This window comes from Sipha flava, unplaced genomic scaffold (genome assembly GCF_003268045.1).
Source record: "Sipha flava isolate LNK unplaced genomic scaffold, YSA_version1 236_pilon_pilon, whole genome shotgun sequence".
Lineage (NCBI taxonomy): Eukaryota > Metazoa > Arthropoda > Insecta > Hemiptera > Aphididae > Sipha > Sipha flava.
Window position 1 is genome coordinate 2002126 of NW_020272878.1, and position 24874 is coordinate 2026999.

At 24.7% G+C, this 24874-nt stretch overlaps 2 protein-coding genes across 4 annotated transcripts; one reads left to right on the forward strand and one right to left on the reverse strand.

Moving 5' to 3' along the window:
- Positions 1–2098: 2098 nt before the first annotated feature.
- Positions 2099–10566, reverse strand: LOC112683862 (histone-lysine N-methyltransferase PR-Set7). Of its 2 annotated transcripts, none has more exons than XM_025555047.1 (11): positions 10374–10566; positions 10199–10284; positions 5276–5366; positions 5090–5206; positions 4864–4971; positions 4695–4795; positions 4272–4347; positions 3157–3214; positions 2765–2927; positions 2509–2699; positions 2099–2439 (listed from the first exon to the last, which is right to left on the reverse strand). In XM_025555047.1, the coding sequence occupies exons 1-11, from the start codon at positions 10381–10383 to the stop codon at positions 2229–2231; spliced, it is 1212 nt and encodes a 403-aa protein (XP_025410832.1). In that variant the 5' UTR covers positions 10384–10566; the 3' UTR covers positions 2099–2228. The 2 variants fall into 2 exon arrangements, with proteins under 2 accessions (XP_025410832.1, XP_025410831.1); XM_025555046.1 differs by having other exon boundaries at positions 4272–4350; positions 10374–10565.
- A 528-nt stretch (positions 10567–11094) lies between these two features.
- LOC112683861 (protein strawberry notch) lies at positions 11095–24522 on the forward strand. 2 transcript variants are annotated; one of them, XM_025555044.1, is made up of 24 exons: positions 11095–11516; positions 11681–11774; positions 13854–13988; positions 14935–15096; positions 15244–15488; positions 16976–17066; positions 17127–17512; positions 17570–17731; positions 18303–18544; positions 18616–18769; positions 18851–19011; positions 19066–19185; positions 19248–19414; positions 19473–19661; positions 19735–19994; positions 21866–21965; positions 22034–22311; positions 22401–22572; positions 22862–23086; positions 23167–23357; positions 23426–23560; positions 23648–23769; positions 23833–24026; positions 24097–24521. In XM_025555044.1, the coding sequence occupies exons 1-24, from the start codon at positions 11496–11498 to the stop codon at positions 24186–24188; spliced, it is 4098 nt and encodes a 1365-aa protein (XP_025410829.1). In that variant the 5' UTR covers positions 11095–11495; the 3' UTR covers positions 24189–24521. The 2 variants fall into 2 exon arrangements, with proteins under 2 accessions (XP_025410829.1, XP_025410830.1); XM_025555045.1 differs by lacking the exons at positions 11095–11516; positions 11681–11774; positions 13854–13988 and adding exons at positions 14208–14608; positions 14675–14757 and having other exon boundaries at positions 24097–24522.
- Positions 24523–24874: the final 352 nt, after the last annotated feature.

Below are 24874 nucleotides of genomic sequence, written 5' to 3' on the forward strand. Positions count from 1 at the left end.
GTTTGAACAGTGTTTTCAACGCCGTCGCTATAATCAGCAGAGCATCACTTGACGACTGTACATTTATATTTTACTTATAATAACATGTTTTTGTACTTCCCATTTTCCTCAGCCCTCGTTAGTCGTAGAAACATGATTTCTACACCAAAATAAATTTGAGTTGTTCTAGATAACTACGTGTCAGATTTTTGATATCTTTTACTATCTTTTTTTATATATTTTTTTAAACATTTTGAAAATTTAAAATGCATATATCATTGGTTTAAAAAAAAAAAATCGAAAATCTGACACGTAGTTATTTAGATGAATTTCTCAAGTTAATTTTGGTGAAGAAATCATAGTTCTACGACTAACGAGGGCTGAGGAAAATGGAAAGTACAAAAACACATTTATTTTTTTTTTTTTTAAAAATATGAAATATACAATTATACAATTCAGCACAATAAGTATAAGTGATGCGGAGGTTTACTCCGCAAGGTAGGAGGGCTCCCAATGGAGCTACCTACTTGAATTAATGGAGAAGGTCTCTAACCCATTTACGTTTGAGTCTACGAGGGGGGTTGTTCGGGATGTGTTGTGTAGCAAGAAAGCTAATGTTGGGGTTAATATGGGAGCTAAATTTTTTGTAAAGTTTTGGTAAGCGATTTTCGTGACTTGGTTTACGTAGTTTATTTTCAGGTCTGAGTGTAGGGTTTTGTTACTAACAAACCAGGGGGATTTAGTGATAGTGCGAAGGCAGATGGATTGGAATGACTGCATTTTTTGTATGCTACTTGGAACGTCATTACCCCAAATTGGTACATATTTTTACGGTCACATTTACAGAACTCTTAATGTATGAATGCAAACTTAAATTTAAAAGATGAAAATAATGATTATATTAATAATATGATTTTGAAGTTAAAATTCAATAAAACAAGTTTTTACAATTTGTACATTTTATTGGTCATGCAAATTTATCAGTCTTGATAAATGTTACGATGGTTAAAAATACATGATTACAGTATTAACAACATAACAAAATATCTTAAAAAAAAAATTATTTTTAAAATCATTAAACATAAAGAACACAAGTTATTGCTATGTACAATAATATTATTGAGATTAACTAGTAGTTGATAAAACATTGTAATTTTTTTAAAATTGACTTAGGTTTTAATAGCTTTGAAGCCAATGCATATCTGATCAACAAAAAAACTTCTAATTAAATTTTTATGATAATGAACCTTTCAGTCTCAAAAAAATAAACACAAATAAATAATAATTAATGTACAGTCTTAATAAAAAACTTAACAGTTATAAATAAAATAAAATATATGCAATAGAAATGGGTTATTTGGTCAGAGCTTTCCAAATAAATTACATTTAACAAATTTTATATAAAAAATTAATAGAAACATTTTAGTTAAAAAAAAGGTAGTTCATTTAAATATTGAATAGAATTATTTTATATTCTTAAAAGTAATTATTTTAATAACAAGAAAAAAAAAATATGGCAATTTCATGACAAATATAAGTTTAATGTTTTATACCTGAACATTTCAAGATTAAAATAAAACAATGCATAACTCACAGATATATCACAATGATAAATAATATGGAAACTAATACAACCAATGTATTTAATTTATTATTTGTATTTTTTTAAAATGAGCAATTCATAAAATAATGCATGAATATTTGTGTAAATTTTAAAATAGATCATACTATTAAAAATAATACAAGTGTAATAAAAATTACTTAGTAAAATATTGACATTTAAATATAACTCGAGTCAATTACATATATATTAAATTATGAACTAAACAAGGGTCAAATGATGGGATAAGATTGCCGGTGAGAAGGACAGAATTACTCTGTTACCGGTCAAAAGTCAAAATATTCGTATCAGAAATAATCTGCCCTCCAAACAGACAAAAACAAGAATGTAGATCACTGTTGTCTTCACTTAATATTAACTACTTAAACTGAATTAACAATTAATTATGATGAGCCTAAGTGAACAAAATTATAAAAATATTAAAAAAAAAAAAGACTAAGAATAAAACAAAATAATTTTCAGCATTTACATTTGGTAATTAACATTTAATCTTTTTAAAAAAAAAAAAAAAGAAAAATGTATACAAATTAAAAAAATTTAAATCTATAGAGCCAATTAACTTATTGGTCTTATATCATATTGGCAGTGAATAATATTATAGTTGATTTATTTATATTAAAGAATAATTTTAATAAGCAAGCCAAGGATGATAAATAAGAGATTTTTTGCTACGGTCACCATAATCATAAGTGAGTTCTTCACCTTCTTTAATATCAGATTTTGCAATTAATACAATTCTTGGTAATCCTAATATTTCTATAACTTTAGGTCCAAGATTACCAAATCTTGAATGATTAACTAGTCTGCCAAGTCGTGAACTTTCAGTTGTTGCATCAATACTATAAGATTGCATTTATAATTAATCAATGAATAATTAATTACTAATAAATAATTCTTCATTCACTTACCAGTAATGAATAGAACCATATTTAAAATAATACATATAACAACCAGTTGAGGTATCTTTAGAATAAATACTTTCTCTTCTCCGAGCTTCTTCTAAATTAACTAATTCTCCAGCATATTCAACAACATATTCACCACGTGTAAAATCTCTACCAGCTATTATGCCACGTCCTTTATTAGGAAACATGGTAATCTGTAGAAAAAATTAAAATAAAGGAATATAAAAAGAATATATAAATTTAGATTAAAATTTATTACTTTTAATCCATCTTCATTTTGAGAAGCAATAGCTTTTTCTAAGGCTAATTGTTTTTCTTCATTTACTATATTTTTTGTTTTTCGAGAGCTTCTTCGAATAGGAAAAAATGCAGTAACTTTTTGTTGCTTATCATTAGTATTACTTATACACTTCAAATTTAAACTATAAAAATTAAAAATTAATCAGTAGTACTTTAATTGTTTCAACATAATAACAATTATTTACCTTTTAATTATAATTTATCTATATAAATTAATGTTATATATTTAAACATGAGTATAATTAATGTATAAGAAATAGAAGTAAATTATAGCCAGTTTTTGATAAAAAGATTTCAATAAGAATTATATAAATAATAAAACAAAATTATAATTTACATTGAACGATGTACCTTATTTTATGGCTGCTGTTCAATTTTGATGACATAGGAGATTGATTAAAATCAGTTTCTGAAAAAAAAAAAAAAATTTTTATATATTTTTATTAGAAAGAAAGATATTCGTTTTTAATATAGTAGCCAAATATTAAAAATTCATTGATAATGTATGTTAAATAAAATATTGAAATTCATAAAACTGTTTAAAAAAAAAATGTATTTCTCTATGGCTACTATAAGTACAATATAGCAGTGATGTGCAACATTTTTTAATACAAAACTCCCAAATTATTTATATATTTTGATGAGGCGAGTTCTGATATTATTATATGTGGTATACACTATATAAATTAATTGGTAAGTCAGAAGATATTACTCCTAATATAATGCAGATATTAAAGTTCCATTTTTTTTAACACATAAAATGTAACTTATAGTCCATTTTTTACCATGGTTAAAAAAAATCCATAATTCAAAACCACCATTTTTTTTTTTGATTTTTCAATACATTTTTTTGAGAAATTTTGAAAATAGCCATTTTGTATAATGACTTATAAGTTACTTAGAGAAATTTTTTTTTTTTTAAAATTTGTTGAATTTTGAACGAATGAGATCTCAAAAATAATCAGGAAAAAACAAAAACATTACAAAAAATATTAATGAATTGTGTGTACTTCTTTGCCTATTATCATATTATTTATCTGTTTAAAAGTTTAAAAACCATACAATTTTACAATTTGCTGTTTTTTTGAAAATATAAAATGCAATCATTCATTCAAAGTTCAATAGATTTCAATTTTTTTTTTCTGTGAGTAACTTATAAGTAATTCTACAAAGTGGCTATTTTCGAAATTTTTCAAAATATCAAAATTTTTTTTGGCGGTTTCGAATTTTAGATTTTTTTAACCGTGGTAAAAAATGGGCCATAAGTCACATATTATATTAAAAAAACGGAACTTCAATATCATTATATTAGGAGTAATAACTACTGACTTTCCAATTAATTTACATACTGTATAACTTTTTCATATAATATTAAATAACTGACAACACTCATTAGCCCAATTAAATTTTGATTGTCAACTGCACAAAACTACAATAAAGTTGGAAGAGTGGAATTAAGTTTTTACTGGAGTTAAAAGTAGTATCCGAAATAAGTGGCATATCCTTGTTGATTCTGTCAACATCATTAGTTGCAGATGGAATCTTCTAATAAAAAAACACAAATATATTAGTTAAAATAAATGAAATATTTTTAAAAATAGCTAATTAAATTAAACAAAAATTCAAAAGTTATTCAATATATATAACAAATGCCTGCTTATATTTTTTAAGTATGAATAATTAATTAATTATATAACTGGCACAGAAACTATTGAAAAATAATATAAATATAAAATATAAAACAAAATCACAGTTATTAAAATAATTTAATATTTATTCAAATACTGGAATTAATAATAAATATACATTTTTTTAATCATCAACTTTTTTATTTTTTAGTTTGATTTGCTTTAGTTAAAAAATCATATTACAACTAATCATCAACTTACATTTTTATAAAATCGTTTAACAGATATGGATAGATCTTTAATAGTAGAATGCGTTACTTGGTAGTCTTTCACAAGATATTCATTTGTCTGAGTTTCATTTCCTATTATTTTCAATACATATAAACATTAAATATATTTATAAGCATGACATTTTAAATTAAAAACGTACTTTGTGTGAATGAATTCAAATATGTTTCATCATCAAAGTTACATTCTTTACTAAATATTTCCACAGATTTAGTTTTATTATTAGCCTTTTTGTTGTTGCTATACTGCTCTGTTAAAATAAATATATACGTACATTTATTTATATATCAATTAATGATTCATACAACAATAATCATAAAATTAAACTTCTTGTATAAAGTTATATTCATCTATAATTTTAGTTTTACCTATATTTAGTCGTGGAATCAAATCATATGGCTTATGAGACCCTTTTTTTTTTTTTTCATTTGAACGGTAGTTTTTTTTACTTATATTTTTATCACCATTTGACAAATGTTTACCATCTATAATTTAATATTTAAAAAAATTATTAGTTAAAAGATCAAAATTTCAAATTTAAATTTTGTGTTAACCTTCATTGTTAATAACTGCTGTAGTTTCCTTTATATGAACCTTATTTTTGTTGTATAAATGTAAATTGTCTTCATATTGTTTGAAATTATTCTGGATCAGTAAAATATTATAATCATAAAATTATATTTTTAGTGGTTTCATGCAATATATTTATTAATTTGAATGCACTTACATTATTGTAAAATTTTTTAACACTAATTGAAAGTTTAGTAGGACTTAATGGTTTGATTTCATAGAATGTTATGTTGTTCTGAACATTTAATGAGTAATTTTCTTTTTTATTATCTTAAAAAAAAGTTTTATAATAATATTATTCTTTGAACATATTTATTAAATTTGATAAGTTAATAAATAAATATTAGATACATATTTATTGTATCTAAAAATATAAAGTTTTAAAAATTATTTTCATTTTAATAGTTAAGAAGAAAATACATACATTTTTTATTTAAAATATTTGAAGTACAATTTGTAGATATATTTTTTTTTCTGTTCCTTAGATATTCATTTTTTCTAATTTTATTATTAAGGGTTGTTTGCTTATTTTTTTTCTAGAAAAATTAAAAATATAATTAAAACTCAATTTTGAGTAAATTATAAAAATATTGGTAACACAAATAAATGCATGCAATCTGTACTACACTACATTATACCATTTCAATTTAATAAAAAATAAAATTATTTTTAAAGTTTAAAAATCAGACCATTCTAATTTATTATAGTTTTTGAACTTTAAAATCTACGTTTATAAGCCCATACTTACACAAATTATAATAATTTAGAATTTAAAATTCAAGTTTAGGTTTTCTATAGTATATTATAAAAAAGATAAATCTTCAAGATAGTTTTTATGTTATGAAACATAAAATATTGATGTTAATAAAGCAATGAAAGTTTTTAAAATTTAAATAAAATATACAATTGTAATATAAAATGTAGATATATAAATACACATATATTTGAAAGTACTCGAAAAATTATAAGGACCATGTAAAGACGAAAATACTAGAGAATAAAGAATTTGAAAAAATAGAGAACTAAAAGTACTAGATCAAAACCCAAGTACCGTGCAAGACATCACCATGAGACGACTCATGTGGGCAGGTCACACAAGCTGTTAGGAAGGATCTGTACTGTTGAAAACAGTACTAGAAAACACTGCACAAGGAAAAAAACAACTGGGACGCCCAAGATTACAATAGGAAGACAAGGTAAGAGAAGATATGGAAAAAGTGAGACCAGGAGAAGACTAGAAAATAATATCATTAGACAGGGAAAGTTGGAGGCAATTAAGTTAGATGATAAGGTCTTGAAGACCAAATATCACCAAGAAGAAGAAGATATATAAATACATTATAAATATATTCAAAGATTATAAAATTCAAATAAATTGTATATAATTAATATAGACAAATATGTGACAAAGATTAAATGATATTTATTTACAAACGTAATATTAATATATTATTATTATTATTAATATTCATTATTATTGAAATGGTTAAAAATTAAATATTTTAAATAAAATGAACATCATTGATTTGGTTGTATTAGATGTAAGTTTAAGATAGGTTCTGGCATGAATAAAATTCAAATTTATATTTTTAAGCTTTAAAAAGTTAAGCTCTATTATACTGTATTCATCTTAAATTAAACTGGAATTTATTTCCTTTATGAAACATTCAATAAGTTTACTCAAATGTTCAACTATATATTGTACTAAATATATTATTTTATATTCTTGATTTTTTAAACTTAAACTTAAAATTAGAATTCAAAGTGTATTAATTCTACATCAGTCGCACGTTCTACTATAGTAGTACACTGATAATCAATTTAATTTCAGATGGTTTTGAAACTATATTATCCTAATGATTGATACCTTGAATGAATGACATAATATTATTGGTAACTCTTAAGATTTTGTAGTTAATCTTTCAGTATAGTTATGTATATCAAGCAATTAAGTTTTATGTTCTACTATTGTAAATTACACAACTACTCAGAAACATAATTTTTTATATTAAATTTCACATTTTGAATTTGTGTCATTTGTACTAATTGAACTATTTTAAATTTATATTGACGTTATAAATTATATTCTATACAACATTATATATAATATATATGTTTTATAAATATTTATTATATTTTTAGGTAAGTGTATATGTATTTCTTTAGCAGTAGCGTACATTCAATCTTGCTCTGGGAAGGGAGTTTAACAAAAATAATCAATATCTTTTTTTTTTTGTTGCACAGATAAATAAGATAAATAACTGCTATAAATAGATATTATTTTATACAACTTTTTTACCAATTTACAGTTTACTTTTACATTACAGTAAATTAATAGCTATTGGAATATAAAAACAGCATAGTTAACAAAACTTTTCAAACACCTATCAATATAATTATTTAATTATAATAATATTTGTATAGTTGTATATTTTAAGTTCAAAGCGTAATAATGAAACTACGAGTATATTGTACATCATCAATAATAAAACAATTATTTTTTTGGCCCTAGGGTGGGGGTTTGAACATGGAAACCATCCCCATATATACGTCACTGATCTTTAGTATTGGTTATGATTAGAGCTCGGAAGTTGTAGGAGTTGCTTATTTTTCTGTATACTCTCAATTTATAGCAGACCAAGCTAGAAATCCGTTCCATACAAAAATGAGTTTGAATACAAAAATTAAAAATGTATTTTTTTTTTGCATATTTTGGCAATTTTAGAAAAAAGCACATATTTTTAAATTCTCATTCTTTTTATGCATATTTCTTAATTTTCATGAGATATTTATGCCTGTGTAATATTTTCTAAACAATTTTAAGTTTTCTTTCATTTTATTTTCGATTATTTAACGTACTAGTCGCCATCTTTACCGTCGTTATATCAATTTGATTTAACGGAGTGTATTTATCATTATAGCATTAAGGTGAACATTATATAATATTATCGACGTTATCGTTAATCTAACAGCAATATGACAAGTGTATTATTAATACTAACATTATATACAATTATACTTTAATCATAACTTCATCGGATGTTGAAAGAAGTTTTTCGCGCTACAAAAATATACTTTCAAACAATCGTCGTTCGTTTGATATGGAAAATATTAAGAAATTTTTGATTGTTCAAATGCAATATGTTTACAAGTATGACAGTTACAATAATCTATAGGTATGTTTATTGAATTAATAACAAATAAATATAATTTTTCAAATAACTTTCATTCTGTTTTTTTTTTAGATTGAAAAAATTACAATCCAAAAAAATCATTTAAAAAATTTTGAATTTAATAAAAACATAAAAAAAATTTGTTTTGTATATTTATTACATTTTTTTTTTCATGTATATTTTGTCTTTTGTAGCTCCTACAGCTTCCAAACCCTAGTTATGATACTTTATGTATATCCATACATAGTCCCTTACATGTATTAAATTATTTAATATTGTATAATTTGATAAAAAATATACATTTAATAAGAGGATTCAATAATTTAAGCAAATCATTTATTTATGTTTTAATAATAAATTTTAATTGACAAAAATTGTGATTGTTCTACATATGTAGATGAGTGACTACTCGGGCAAGATTGAACAACATAATTGATGAAGGGTTAAATATTATTTATACTATTTAAAGAATGCAATATTCAAAAATGCATTTTTTTTTTTTTTTATATTAAATTCAATTATATAACATTTTGTCATATAATAAATAATATTAATACTATTATTACACAATCATTATTTTATTAATTTTAGTTTTCCTATTCAATATAAAAATATGTAATAGTTACTTTGTAAGTTTGCATATAATATATTATATTATATATTATAATAAGATACAGAGTTCTATAAATGAAATAATGATAAATATTTTTCTTCTTAATTTCATATTGTGTAGCTAAATATAATTTGGACTGATGGAAAAATTAGATCTTGGTATACATGATTAATTTATCAAAAACCAAATTATATATTCGAAGTTTATCTTTTAAGTTATCATTTTATTGTTAAAAATTAAATTTTTGTTTAAGAAATTTTAACAGAAAAAACTTCCAATGATAATATTTGCATCAATAAGAGATTAATATATTTTTAACATACAATTACCTAATGATTAATGTAATATTCATAATTTCTAAAATTTAACTATGAGTGATAATTTATAGACAATAGGATAAGAAACTCAGATAAATGAATACATTATTATAATATTTATTTTATCCTAAAAATAAATAAACTATACCTTTCCTAGTTTAAGTTAATATAAAATCACTATGGCCTTACATTTAAGTTATCAACAAATAACATGTGCAATCTTTTTAAAATACCAACCACTTTAACCTTATATGTTAACCATAATTTTTATAAATTTAATGGTCAATTTAATTTGAATAATAAAGAATTTGATAATCTAAACATTAAATGCATAGTTAATTATTTTTTAATTATATATTAAATCTTACAGATCACATATAACCAATAATAATCAATGATTATGTTTAATACATAAATGTATGAAAAATATATAAAACAGAAAGAAGAAAAAAATTTATATTTTTAAATGCTATGAATCAGTTGAATTTTTAAAAAATTTCTGATGAATTAAACTATACAAGAATAATAATAAAGATATTTTAAAAAAAAATCGAGCATAAGGATTAAAAAAGCAAATTATTAAACATGTGTTAGGTTATTGAGTATTAATATTATAATCATATACATTATGTGTATTAGAAGTTACTAATAATAACATTGTTTACACTACACAAAGTGAATATAATAAATAGCAAAATTAATGAAAAGCAAAAAAATATACTTAAATTCTAAAGAATCTATGAAAATAGCTTTATAATGATTTTAAGCAATATTTAAAATATCAATAAATAATGAAATACTAATTTTTTCAGTACAATATTTTTTAATTGATCCATGAAAAGGCTTATTAGTTCCATTGTCAATTTGATTGTTTAACTGCTTACTTTTTTCTAAATTATTACAATATTATAAATTAATAAAAAAGATACGTCATACACATTTATTTAAAAACATTTATTTGGTAAAGATTAATACTAACTTTTAACCATTTGGAGGTTGTTCGACTCACTATATAACAGTAATTTAAAAACTAAAAGCGTTACTTTACAAGCCAACTATTTCTGAATTCTACGGTTAATATTAATTATTAATATTTACATTTCGAAGGAAAAAATTTATGGATAGTACCTAATTTAACAAGAAAGTTTCCTTTTTTTTTTTTTTTTTTTTTTGTTTGAAAAATCATCTAGAGAAATAGCAGTAAACAAATTATCTAAAGTAAATTAAACGCCATAACGCGATGTCTCATTGGTGGTACGATGTTATCATTTTTTCGGTTAATTTTAACGTGTTGCCAACCTTAGAACTAAAAGTACATTCAAGGCTATACAATTCAATAAGGTCCGTATTATATTTTGTTTTAAAAATTTGATTTGTTTTCAAATGCTTGACGTTTAATTTAGTTAGTAATAGATTAAACGATATATACTAATGTATGTAATTTTACTGTGATAATATTTTCTAAATGGATATTTATATAGAATAATTGGGGTGTTTTTATTTCTTATTACTTGCTTTTCATTTAAAATCTCAATCAATATGATGTGACTCCAAAACGAGCGTCGTTTATGTAGTTCAAGTTTTAAGTTTTCTAGCAGAATTCAACCAATGTATGGTACTTTTGTCATAACACTATTAAGTAAAGGCTCGCTATCGACGGAGCGGTCGGCAGCGGTGTATCAACAATGCGGAGGCGTTCGGCAGCAGTAGCGCGACGGGCGTTGTATTATTCGCAGCATCTGGCAACCTGCGTTGTTTTTCTCTTTCCGGCAAAACTATTGTATTGATTCTAACCTGTATTCTTTTGTCCTGACAAATAAGTTGAAGTTTATATTTTTTTCCCGGGAGCCCCGAATTTTATAAACACAACAGTTTTCTCGTTCATGTAGCGAATACGACGTTTTGTGTATTTCAACCAGTGTAGTTTTCAACAGTACGTTGTGTGGCTAAAGTTCCTGTATCATCAGGGCGGTTCCACCAATAAGCTTGCAGCAGAATTTTTTTATTATGATCCACTGCGATTAATCAATACCGACGCCGACTCCGCTGAAATCTTGTATTCTGGCTAGCTTCCGTAGTATTACTCACCGTGCCTCTGTACATGGACCCGTCTGAAATAATGGTTAGTGTCCCGATTGCAATTATACTTTCGTATGTGTTATTTTGTTACATTTTGTCACTTGGATGATTTCTCAATGACTGACTTGAAGTGTTATTTTTCTCTCATCCTTTACTTCCCAGTGCTCTATGATAAATCTGCTCTAAGTTGTTTGATGGGTTTTCTAGGCATCCAAAGACACGATTGTGAAGACTGAAAAAAATCCGGATTCTGGAAGCGATTTTGATGATGATGATGATCCAGACAAAACTGAAGTTCCGGGTAAGTAGTATATAATTGTGATAAACTAGATTTTCATTTAATGATTTTATTTATATAAAATGTATTTTATATGTAGGTTCCTTTTTAATTATTAAATTTTTTTTAGTCCTAAGACTTATTGGAGTATTTATTTAATTTTCTTATCAACTAAAGTTAATTATATTAGATTATAGAAAATTATTGTTTATTTCAGTGAAATATTTAAATATGTTTTATTTATTTCATTAATAAATAATATTAGTTTTTTAAGAAATTCATTAATATTAATTTGGAGTATTATTGATTAAAATTAAAATTCATAAGTGTTGTTATTTCATAAATTCATTCTATTCTGATGATAACCATTTATTTTTTCATTTATAAAGAGGGATGTAATAAGGATGAATCAAATATTATCTTAGTATAATTAATCATACAATTTCCAAATAAATATTTAACTAGATAAAAATTATGATATACTAAATTTATTTATTTAGATAGTTTGAGTAATATGTTAAAATAACTTTTTTTGTTTAGATTTTACTATAATTTTTAAAATGTATTATGTACTATTCTGAACTGTTTCTTTTTAAAAATAAATCAAATTGTTTTATGTTCAAATTTTAAATTAATGTTTAGTAAATTATTATTTAATAACATATTATGTAAAATATAATTTTCAATATTAGTGCTTATAGGTATCATTTTTACTATAATAAACTTTTATGCCATCATAATTTTACTTAGTATATAATTATGAACTAAATATTTTTTATTTAAAAATTTATTTTTATTTTTTATAGGTTTATAATACAATAATTAATAACTATTTTTATAACTTTTGAATATAGTAAGTTTTTTATTTAAATCAATTTAATTTTAGAATTTTAACATATAATCTCATAATTTTTAAACTAAAGTTTTTACAGTTAATGAAAAAAATAAGGATTGATTGAATTTCTATAAAGAAAAAAAAACTATATTAATTAATTAAAAACATTAATGTTCAAATTAACACATATAGTATCATAATTATTAGGTTATTTATATGCATCTGTCGCACATATATTGTATCTTAAAATTGTATTGCGTATCAAGATTATTGATTATATAACCATTAGATGTTTTATTATATTAATTAAAAAAAAAAAAAAAAAAAAAATTACAGTATTAGCAAGATTTTATTCTGCTCGTATTAGACCTAAATATACTTATTAAATAATTTTAAATTAAATTAAATTGTTCCAATAAAAACTTATTTTAATTGACATTTTTAACTAAGGAACTACATTTATTTTTAAATATTCAATTAATTTTTATAATTTTATTACTTACTAATAGGTGAATGATTTTAAATTGTATTTTTACTTAACCTTTCTTTCCCAACTTTATGTAGTTTTATTACGTTTAACAACTGCTTCCACATTAATTGGTCTTCTTGATTCCATTTCACCATCTTTAGTTCTCCCAATCTTCTTTATCTATTACAGTATAATTTAGTTAAATCAATAATATAAATGTGTTTGTAGATATTCTTACTTAATTAACTATTGATTTTATTTTTAACTAAAATAATAATTGTTACATTACAAGGCAATGCCATTTATATTCCGTAAAATAATATATTAGGAGTGTTTTGTGTATATAATTAACAGTACTCTTGGCGACAAAACTATATACCTTTTACTTGTCTATAATTATCACTAAAAATGATTATAAAGTGGAAGAAATTTGTAATAGAGAGGAGCCGATCTGCAGCTGTGATATTGATGTGAATAGCAAAACATTTTTATACATTCCTAAACTTAGCTTAGTGGAAGATTAATATTCTGAAACATGAGAGGTCAAAGGGTTGATTCCCAATCTGACAGCTAATCTTTTGAGCTTTTTCCAATTTATTAATGTGATAAAATATTTGTGACCATAATTTGTCATTTTATTATTTTGTTGTGAATATAATAATTAAACATTTTTAATTGTCATTATATTACAAAATTGAGTTTTGACATAAACCAATGAACAAAAAATAATAATTTAAATTATTTTATTTTACTTTTACTCTTAGAATTATAATTATAAGTTACTTCATTTTATTATCAGGTGGAGGGAAAGACTTGGCAACAGCAGCAACTATTAAGTCGTCTTATGTAGATGAAAAACCACCTGGTACCAGCATCAATACTAATTTAAATAAGCCTTTAGAACCAACAACTAAAATGAATGCAAATAACATGGGTAATTATTATGAATTCACTTTAAAATTACAATTATTATATCAATAAACTGCTTAAATTATTCTGTGATGTTTAATACTTAGTTATTGAACAATATTTGTACAAGATTCAATGTTTCTAAAACTGAACGTATGTTATAAAGTTTTGGATAGATATGTTTAACCTATGAGAACATTTTTATTTGTTATTTACCAGAAATAAAGAGGTTATTTTTAGCCTACAAATTAATTTAAATATCTGTAAAAAAATTTATTTTGTGAGCTTTGACCTACCTTACAGCTTATCTTTCACTAATTCAGATACTAATTGGATGATTGGTTTGTGCACGAAGATGTACAGAGTTTAAATATCAATATGGTCTAAGAGGTGCAACCCTTAGAGTAATTAGCTGTGTTTATTTAAGGTTTAATTGCATGCCATAGGTAAGACATTTATTTAGGATTAATTTGTAATATCTAACCTAATTTGCCATAGGTAGTATTTGATTATTGTGATGGTCAGGGATTACGATTTTTTGTTACATTTTTGGTAACTAATAATATATAGATTAGAGTCAGTTTTTAATGTTCCAGTTCTTGAGGGATGTTTAAGAAGTTTTTTTTAGTACCATACTTGAATATAGTAAGGGGTCAATGTCATATCAATTTATTGAAGTTATTTTTAAAATAATTTGATTGAAATTTGTAGATAATATGTCAAAGAATTCGAGGCTTTATAGTCGTGGTATTTTGGGCTTAAGCTATTAATCATGTACACCAATGAAATATATAGTAAGATGATCTACAATAGTAATAATACTTTATATTAATTAAAGTTTGTAATCATATGGTAAGCAAATAATATAGATGAATATTAAACTGAAGGGAATTAATATTTAAAGATCAATTGTTTCTTATTATGTAAATTTCAATTTTGATAGTTATAAAATAAAAATTATTTTATTACAGGCTATCCAAAAAATATAGGTGGAATGCCTAATTGGATGGGTGCCATGATGGGAAATCCTTTCATGAATTTAGCACAAGGATCTTCTAATATGATGTTTCCTCAAAATATGCCTTATCCAGGGATGATGCCTCCTAATATAAATCAAGCTCAATTTTTACAAGGTATTGGTATTAAATATTTAAATATAATTTATCTTTAAAACTTAATTTCAAATGTTTGATGTTGTTATGTAACCTTTTTAACTTTTTGAATATAGGTAATTGGAAGTAAATAAAAAACAATATTTTATAATAATTTTGTATACTTAGGTATGGTTGGTGGTGGATCAGCAGGAATGATGGATGGTAACGCTGCTACTAATTTCCTTCTACAAGCATTAATGAGCAATGGTGGTAATAATACTAACTTAATATCTCAACTACTGAGTTCAGGAGGACCAGCTGCATCTCTGCTATTACAAAATTTAATGCAACAACCATTTACTCAACAAAGTTTTCCAGTGGGTCCTAAAAATGTATCACCATATTGGTACAATCAAACAATGAATTCTAAAGTAATTATAATTTTTATTTAAATAATATACATCACTATATTTTCTATTTTTGTTATTTAAGTATATATAAAAAAAAAAAAAAATTTGTAATGATTGGAATTATTTTAGCACTGTTTTAATATGTAATTGGACATGTAAGAGTTAGCAAAATAAAGAATTTATGTTTTGCCCTTTCTCAAAAAATGTTTATTGATAATAATTTTTATCATGTGAATGAAAACACTCATTCATGCTATATTAATGATAACTTAATTTTGAAATTAAGAATTACTAAAAATAGTTATAAGTAAAAGTGATTAAAATATAATGTATGTTTTTAACAAAAAATGATAATACACCGTTGGTTATCACTTGTTCAATTTGAAGTACATGAGAAAATACTATATTGTAGTGCAGGGATGGCAACTAGTGACTCGTGGACCAAATTTGGCTGGCATATTTTTTTATCTGTAATGTATCCTATATATAGGATTAGCAAAATTAGGCTGCAGAAAAAACCAATATGTTATTCTACCCCAAGAAAATAAAATTAAAAATATTGTGTACGTAGAAGTACTTTAAAATACCTACTACAAGAACTGGCACAGGCAAAGTTGTACAGGAAATTTTTTAGATTTATTTATTAACATTATTTTAAAATGTGGGTATGTAATAATATTTAATTTTACTCTCTTTTTTTTTTTTTTTTTACTGTTACCTGGCAGTGACGAATAATTCAGCTAGTATTAGATTTAGCTTATGTCAGTCATGAATAATGTAACTTTCTACTAGTGAAAGCAGTTTCAAAATCGGTACAATAGTTCCAGAGATTACTTCCTACAATCAAACTCATAAACTTTACCTCTATATAATATTAGTATAGATATCTATATCGGTTAAGTATTATTTACTTATTTTATTGTATTGATTCGATCGTAAAATTAATTTATTTAAAATAAATGCTGATTGTCAAATTTAATGATTTTTTTTTGTTGCTCTCTTGACTGTGGTATGCTAGATTTTCAAGTTCTAAAAATTGGTCCTCTAGTGGCTTTGAATTGTCTATCCCTGTTGTATAGCAATGATAGGAAGTGAGGAATTTCAATTGTGTGTAATTTGAGCCTCAGCTGCATTTCACTCAAGACTGAAATTTTTTCTCACACTAGTAAAATGGTATTAAGTAGCAAAATTAGTGATGACTGGTGTTTAATTATCATCTCATCTACTTCAAAAGTTAAATATTCAGTGTACGCAAGATAAAAATTGTATACATTTATAATAATAGGTTTTAACTATTTTTACTATAACTTATGAAATTTATTTGAAAAAACTTGTGTAAGTTTAATAGAGACATCCATTAAAAATACTTAAACATTTATTTTTAGTCATATATGATCCATGACTATCCTCCTCCCAACTATTATGTTAAATCACAGCAACTTTTAAATTGATAAAATTATAGTTTTAATTTTCGGTATTTATTAATATTACTCCATTGTTTATTATAGATGTCAGGACGTCCTGGCGAAGATGAAGAAGAGAATGAAGATGAAGATATGGGAGTAGCTGAAACATATGCTGATTATATGCCTGCCAAATGTAAATTCTGTGTCTATCACTATTATGAAAAATGCAATTTATTGATGTTTTAAATTATAGTGAAGCTTGGTAAGAAACATCCAGATCCAGTAGTAGAAACAGCATCTCTATCAAGTGTTGAACCTGCTGACGTAAAATATGAATTATCACTTCCTCCAGAAACCATAAATTCTGGATCTCTTTCTGCTCTTCAATTAGAAGCTATTACTTATACATGCCAACAACATGAACATGTATTACCTGATGGTTCAAGAGCAGGTTTTCTTATTGGTGATGGTGCTGGAGTGGGTAAAGGTCGAACAATTGCTGGGTTGATATTTGAGAACTTTTTAAAAGGTCGGAAGAAAGCTATATGGGTTTCGGTATCTAATGATTTGAAATTTGATGCTGAACGTGATTTAGAAGATATTGGAACATCCAACATTAAAGTGTATTCTTTGAATAAGGTAAATTAGTTGTATATTTATATATATCTGTTTTTGATCAATATTTTATTTTACCAGTTTAAATATGCCAAAATAAATTCTCAACCAAATGGAAATGTATCAAAAGGAGTTATTTTTTCTACTTATTCTGCTCTCATCGGTGAATCAAGTGGTGGTGGAAAATATAAAAGTCGTTTGAAACAACTATTGAATTGGTGTGGTGATGATTTTGATGGACTTGTATCCTTTATAACAAATACTATATTATTTTATCATGGTATAAGTTTTTTTTTTGTATCTATCTACACATTATTGATAAGAAGAATTTTTACAGTCATCAAAAGAAAAAATTTCACTGATATCAAAGTATGTCTAAGTCTAAAACTTAATGGAAAGTCATATTTGAATTCTCATAAATTTTCTAATTTGTAGAGAAAAATCCAAACATTACAAAATTGTATATTATTTTTGTAGCTATAAATTCATAAAACATTAATTTTTTAATTTTTAATACTTATATAATTTCTACATAATATCTATTAGTTATACCAAGTACATTTTTTTCATTTAAGATATTCTTTTGGAGATTTAAGATCCTGAAACAAATTAAGATTATGATTTGTATTATTGATATATGATTACCAATACAATTATTAATTTATTTGGTACCATGCTAAACAATTTAAAAATAATATGATATTTTTTTAAAAAATCTGATATAATTTCGTAGATTAGATAATGAGTTGAATGTAATATAATATTTATGAATTATTTTATACTTAAGATTTTTCTTTAATAATTGGGTTATTAGATTGTTTTTGATGAATGCCATCGTGCTAAGAATCTTTGTCCAGTTGGTTCTACAAAACCAACAAAAACAGGATTAACAGTGCTTGATTTACAAAATAAATTGCCTAATGCTCGAGTTGTTTATGCATCAGCTACTGGTGCTTCGGAACCTCGAAATATGGCTTATATGGTACGTCTGGGAATGTGGGGACAAGGGACAACATTTCCAGAATTTCTTGATTTTATTAATGCAGTTGAAAAACGGTAATTTAATTTTTATTTTAATTACTACTAATATTATTCATTTACTACTAAAATTATATTTTTTTGTTCAGTGGTGTTGGTGCTATGGAAATAGTTGCAATGGATATGAAACTTCGAGGCATGTATATAGCAAGACAGTTAAGTTTCCATGGTGTGTCATTTAAAATTGAAGAAGTACCATTATCAACTGAATTTAGTAATGTTTATGATAATGCTGTAAAATTGGTATACCATAAATTTTTAACTTAGCCAAATCTTATGTTTGAAAAAGTTCATATATATTAAAATGTATAAAATGTATAATAGTGGGTGGATGCAATGCATATGTTCCAAGAAGCAGCAGAGCTAATTGATGCTGAAAATCGCATGAGAAAAACAATGTGGGGTCAGTTTTGGTCTTCCCATCAAAGATTTTTCAAATATTTATGTATTGCAGCAAAAGTTAAACATGCAGTTGATGTAGCTAGGTAAAATAATACTTAAATTATAACTTTTTTTATTACTTAATCTTAATTATTTAGAGAGGCAATTAAACATGGAAAGTGTGTAATTATTGGATTGCAATCTACTGGAGAAGCCCGAACTCTTGAACAGCTTGAAAAAGATGATGGAGAATTAACAGATTTTGTATCAACAGCAAAGTAAGTACACTTAATATTAAAGGATTTAAAACTAATGTTAAAACTTACATGAAATATTTTAGGGGTGTATTACAATCTTTAGTTGAGAAACATTTTCCTGCACCAGATCGTAATAGAATAAAAAAACTCCTTGGAAATGTTGGTATTGAATTAAAACATTCTAAAGTCCAAAATGGTGATTCTCAGGGACCTAGTGGCTCTGGAGGAAGTGGAGAAAAAAGAAAATCTGGTAATAATATTTTAATTTTACAGTTCACTGAATATAAATTATAATATTTAAACATTAGGTCGTCAAGCATCTTCGAAGCATGTTAAACGTGCCAAAGATTCAAGTGACTCAGATTCAAAATCTGACAATGATGATTCAGATTTTAAAATGTCTGAATCTGAATCTGAAATTAGCGAAGAACATAGCGATGATTCAGAAGCAAGCAGTGATTTTAATCCATTTGGGGAAGATGAAACAGATAGTGATGGTAAATAATATTTATTTTTATTGATTTTATACTAGATTATAATTGTTATAATTGCTAAATTATTTTACTTAAGAACCTTGGGCCGGAGGTCGAGGAAAAAAACGTAAAAACAAAGTTCCTGCTAAAAAGAAACAAACTGCAAAAGATAAAATTCATCAAATAGTACTGAAATCAAGTATGGCTAATAACAGTCATCAGAAAGATGCTATTGATCGTGCGTGTAGTATGAAAGAAGAATTGATGGAAAGGATTGAAAGATTAGGTGATAAGTTACCACCAAATACCCTTGATCAACTAATTGATGAACTTGGTGGACCAGAAAATGTTGCTGAAGTAAGTACATATCTTACTTTTTTATTTTCATGTATATGTCATAATTTATATTGTGAATTCTTGTTATCTTAATTAATCATTATTAAAAGTTCCTTAAGTTCCTATGATTTATTCTACTTTCTGTTAAACTATAATTTTTATTATAAATTAAATTAATTTAATATTAATTTATGCCTTACATATGCAATTTGAAAAATATAAAATTTTCTATGCAATTATTCTTTTTCCATTACTATGTTGTGTGCCAATCTGAGTGTACAGACTAGTGCAACGGGAGAGAAATAAAGACAATTGTGCAGCTTCTTAATTAGTTAAATTATCGATAAATTTTAAGTTCAATAGTATAATTTCACAAAACAATTCTAAGTACAAATTAAAATATTAAGTTAAGCGCATAAAGGTGCCTGCATTTACTGGACTAAAAAACATTTGAATATTGGTTTGTTAGCAACCTCCCTTATATACTCAGGTCTCGTGGAAATCAGTTGTGCTTTAAAGCTTTATGGTTTTATAATATAAAAGTTATTTCCAATTATTATTAACTCCCTGAGATGCTAAATGTGGATGTTTTCAGATTTATTACTTTAATAGTGGACCTCACTAATATTGCCACTCGCACATATTCCATATTCTGTCATGCACTCTTATAATTTAATTCTGAAATTAATTGGATTTCCCGTCTCAATAATACTTTGAAGTGGCATGTTACTCACATTTGCATATGTGTTTGTGTTACCCTCTGGTCCTAGCATGGTGCCAGTAATTATTTTCTATATTGTTTACACAAGTCCTATATTATTTATTATTTATGTGGTTCCCCTGTGTAGTGATGGTCGTAAGGACCTACATTTATGTATGTCCGTAACAACCATTAGTATTTAAATGTTGATACTTATTTAATTAAATAATTTGACTAATTAAAATTATGAATAATTTATGTCTTCGTTGTATAGTATGTTATCTTTCTGGATTTAACCATGATGCATTATAGTTCTTTTTCTTAATTTTTGGTATGATTTTTTTTTTTTCATTAAGGGTTTTGAATCCTGATATGAGTACCTATATTACTGAAGTCAGTAATTTAAAATCTAATATGTAATAAGTATAAAATATTATATATAACACCAGTACAAAAGAGAAAAAAGAAATTGACAGTTCTATATGTTATATATTATTTGATATGTTATATTTAAATTGAATGAATAAATGAGTTGAAAAGTTTTAAATTCAGTTTTCTTTTGTAACTTGTGATAATATATAATTTATGTACATAATACTTAAATATTTTATGATACTGTAATTACTTAACTATACAGTATGTTAATTAGTTAGAAAATCAATCACTATAACTCATGATCTAGGGATTTTTTTTTTTTTTTTAATATTTGAATAATGACCTATCTAAAGAATTATTAAAAAATAATAATATTGAATTGGTAGAATTCGAAATTAATGATCGTAATTAAATTATATAAAGAAAACAAAACATTTATTTTTTTACTTTTAATACAAATTCAATAACGTGGCCTGCTTCTTATTGATATTTTATATAACATTTCTTTTATTTTCCTAAGCACAAATGTTATAAGTGTCTATATTGAAATTATATTAATTATTTAATTTTATAAGCCCAAGTACTTTGTAACAAAATGAGTGAGTTATTTCTAGTATCTTGCTCACCCTAGATCATAAGTTATGGTGACATTGTAATAATTTAACAAATTGTAAAGTATAATACATTTTAAGCAATTAAATCTATTTTGATATTTCTAAAAAAAAAATTAGTGCACACTTAATTAAAAAAAAAAACTGAACTCAATTACTAAAAATTATATAAAAAAATATTGAATAACAAAATAATTGTATTTTAGATGACCGGAAGAAAAGGAAGAGTTGTTCAAACTGATGGTGGTATACAATACGAGTCTCGGTCTGAAGTTGATGCCCCATTGGAAACTTTAAATGTTATTGGTAAGTATTATTGATTAACTTTTAAGAGTTAATTTATTTCTAATATATAAATATATATATTTAAATAGAAAAACAAAGATTTATGGATGGAGAAAAAGATGTTGCTATAATATCTGAAGCTGCTAGTTCTGGTATTTCATTGCAAAGTGATCGAAGGGCTCGTAATCAGCGTCGTAGAGTTCACATTACCTTAGAATTACCATGGAGTGCTGACAGGGCTATTCAGCAGTTTGGTCGTTCTCATCGTTCTAATCAAGTTAATGCTCCAGAATATATATTCCTTATATCAGACTTAGCTGGCGAGAGAAGATTTGCATCTATTGTAGCTAAGAGATTAGAAAGTCTTGTGAGTATTAACTAAAGGATGTTATTTATTTTATGGTTAACTATATTAATTATTATCTATTATATATTTTGTACAATATTATATTATAGGGTGCTCTAACTCATGGTGATAGGAGAGCAACAGAAACCCGAGATTTATCTAAATTTAATATTGATAATAAATATGGTCGTGCTGCATTAGAAACCACAATGAAAACTATTATTGGTTATGAAAGTCCCATAGTACCACCTCCAGAAGATTATAGAGGAAACTTTTTTGAAGGTAATGATTGAAAATTCATAAATGTTTAGTGTTATACACATTGAGGATGGTTAACATGAAATACTTTTTGTCATCATTGAAAGATGTTTATATTTTCTAATTATTATTATTATTATTTTTGTATCATAATTTATACTATTATCAATTATTTTAAGCATGTCAACATATTTTAAACATAAATATTGAAAATTCTAATTCAATTAATATAAAATGATGCATTTAATCTTTACTAATCAAATAATAGATAAATTCTTTATTTAAAATTAAAATTTTTATTTTATTTATTTAGATGTTGGTGGAGCTCTTGTAGGCGTTGGTATGATAATCAATAATGAAGCTAGTCCTGGTAACTTAACATTAGACAAGGATTACAACAACATAAGCAAGTTCCTAAATCGTATCCTTGGTATGCCAGTTGAACTTCAAAACAGACTGTTTAAATATTTCACTGATGTGCTACATCATATCATTACACAAGCCAAGAAATCTGGTCGCTTCGATTTGGGAATCTTGGGTATGTACTTTTTGTAATGTAATGTATTTACATTTTGTTTGCTAATTATTTATTTATTTTTTCCTTTTATTTATCTTAAGATCTGGGTACAGCTGGTGAAAATGTAAAACGAGTAAAGTTATATAAGTTTCTTAGAAAGCATGCTACTGGCCAAGCTACTACTGAGCTTCATATTGTACATGTTGAAAGAGGTATGAGTTGGGATGAAGCTTTAGAAAGATCTGCTGATGCTAAATCTTCTTCTAATGAAGGATTTTATCTGTCTCATCAAGTAAAAATTAATTTGGAAAGTTTTTAAATATTTAGTATAATTTTAATATTATTTAAAACTCAATTTAGGTAAGAAACAATAAAAGTACAGCAGTTCTTGCTTTGATGGCTGACAATAATGCTAATAAAAAAGGAGAAACCACAAAATCACCATCTAAGAAAGACATCATGTTTACTATATTCCGTCCAAATACTGGATTACAGGTAAATTATGGAAATTAAATATTTTTTATAAAGTTAAAAATTGTTTTATACCTTTAACTGTATATTTATGTGCTAATTATTTTTTAGTTGAGGCAAGAATCGCTAAGTGAACTTGAAAAAAAATACTATAAAGTGGAAAGTGATGAAGCAGAAAAACATTGGAAAGAACAATATGATTCATCTGAAACTATTTGTTCACATGCTTATTGGTAATTTAAACATTTATTTTTATTATAGTATAATTTTTAAGAGTTATTATTGATTTTATTAAGGCGTGGCAACTGTAAACTTGTTACACTTGGTCAAGACTGTGAAGTAGGATTGAGACGTCGTACATACAATGTTTTATCTGGATCAGTGTTAAGTGTGTGGAGTAGAATAGAAAATGTATTGCTTGCTCGTACAGGTTCACATCACAAAATGCAAGTTGTCAGATTAAAGACTGCTGAAGGAATGAAAATAGTTGGTAAGTAATTTTTGGCATATTTTGTTTCTATTTATTTATAATGTTTGTCTTATATTTTTTATTATTCTAGGTACATTAATACCAAAATCATGTGTTGAAGCCTTAAAACAAGATTTAGGTTCAGATGCAGAAAAGACAGAAGAACATGTTTCTGATTTATAAATTATGTGCAACAATATTTAGCAGAAATATGATGAACGAAGTTCAAGGTTGAATTAGCATTCCTGTACCATCAACATTTTCAGGAATATAGTCCTTAATTGAAATTTATCCTGACATTTCTCAATACTTTTCTGAAAGTTGACTAAAATTCGGCAGAACTGACAAAATTTTGTTTACTATAAATGTTAAATTTTTTAAATTCAAGACAAGATGATTAATACTATAAAATTTGCTCTTATCAACAATGCTTCATAATTCATTATATATATATATATATATATATATATATGAAAGTTTGTTCTCAATAATGTGAATATTCAAAAGCCCACCTTATAAATAATATATTTTCTTTTGTAGTTTATATTTTCTTTAACATAATCTCTTTATCCCTTAGTAATTAAATATTCTACTTAAATTGCTATTTTAGTGAATAAAACCATTAATTAATTTTCTGAACTTGAAAATATAATCATTGATAACAGAACAAATTATATTTTGAGGTATCAATTATTTATATAATAAATTATAACAGTATTTATTATTGAAACTTGCAAAATATAACATTTTTCCATTTAAATAGTGAGTGTAATAGATTGGTATTTTATTGATTTCTATTGTTTGTATTTATTTATACTAATAGTATCTTATTATTTAAATTGTAAGAAATATTAAGTAAATTAATTTAT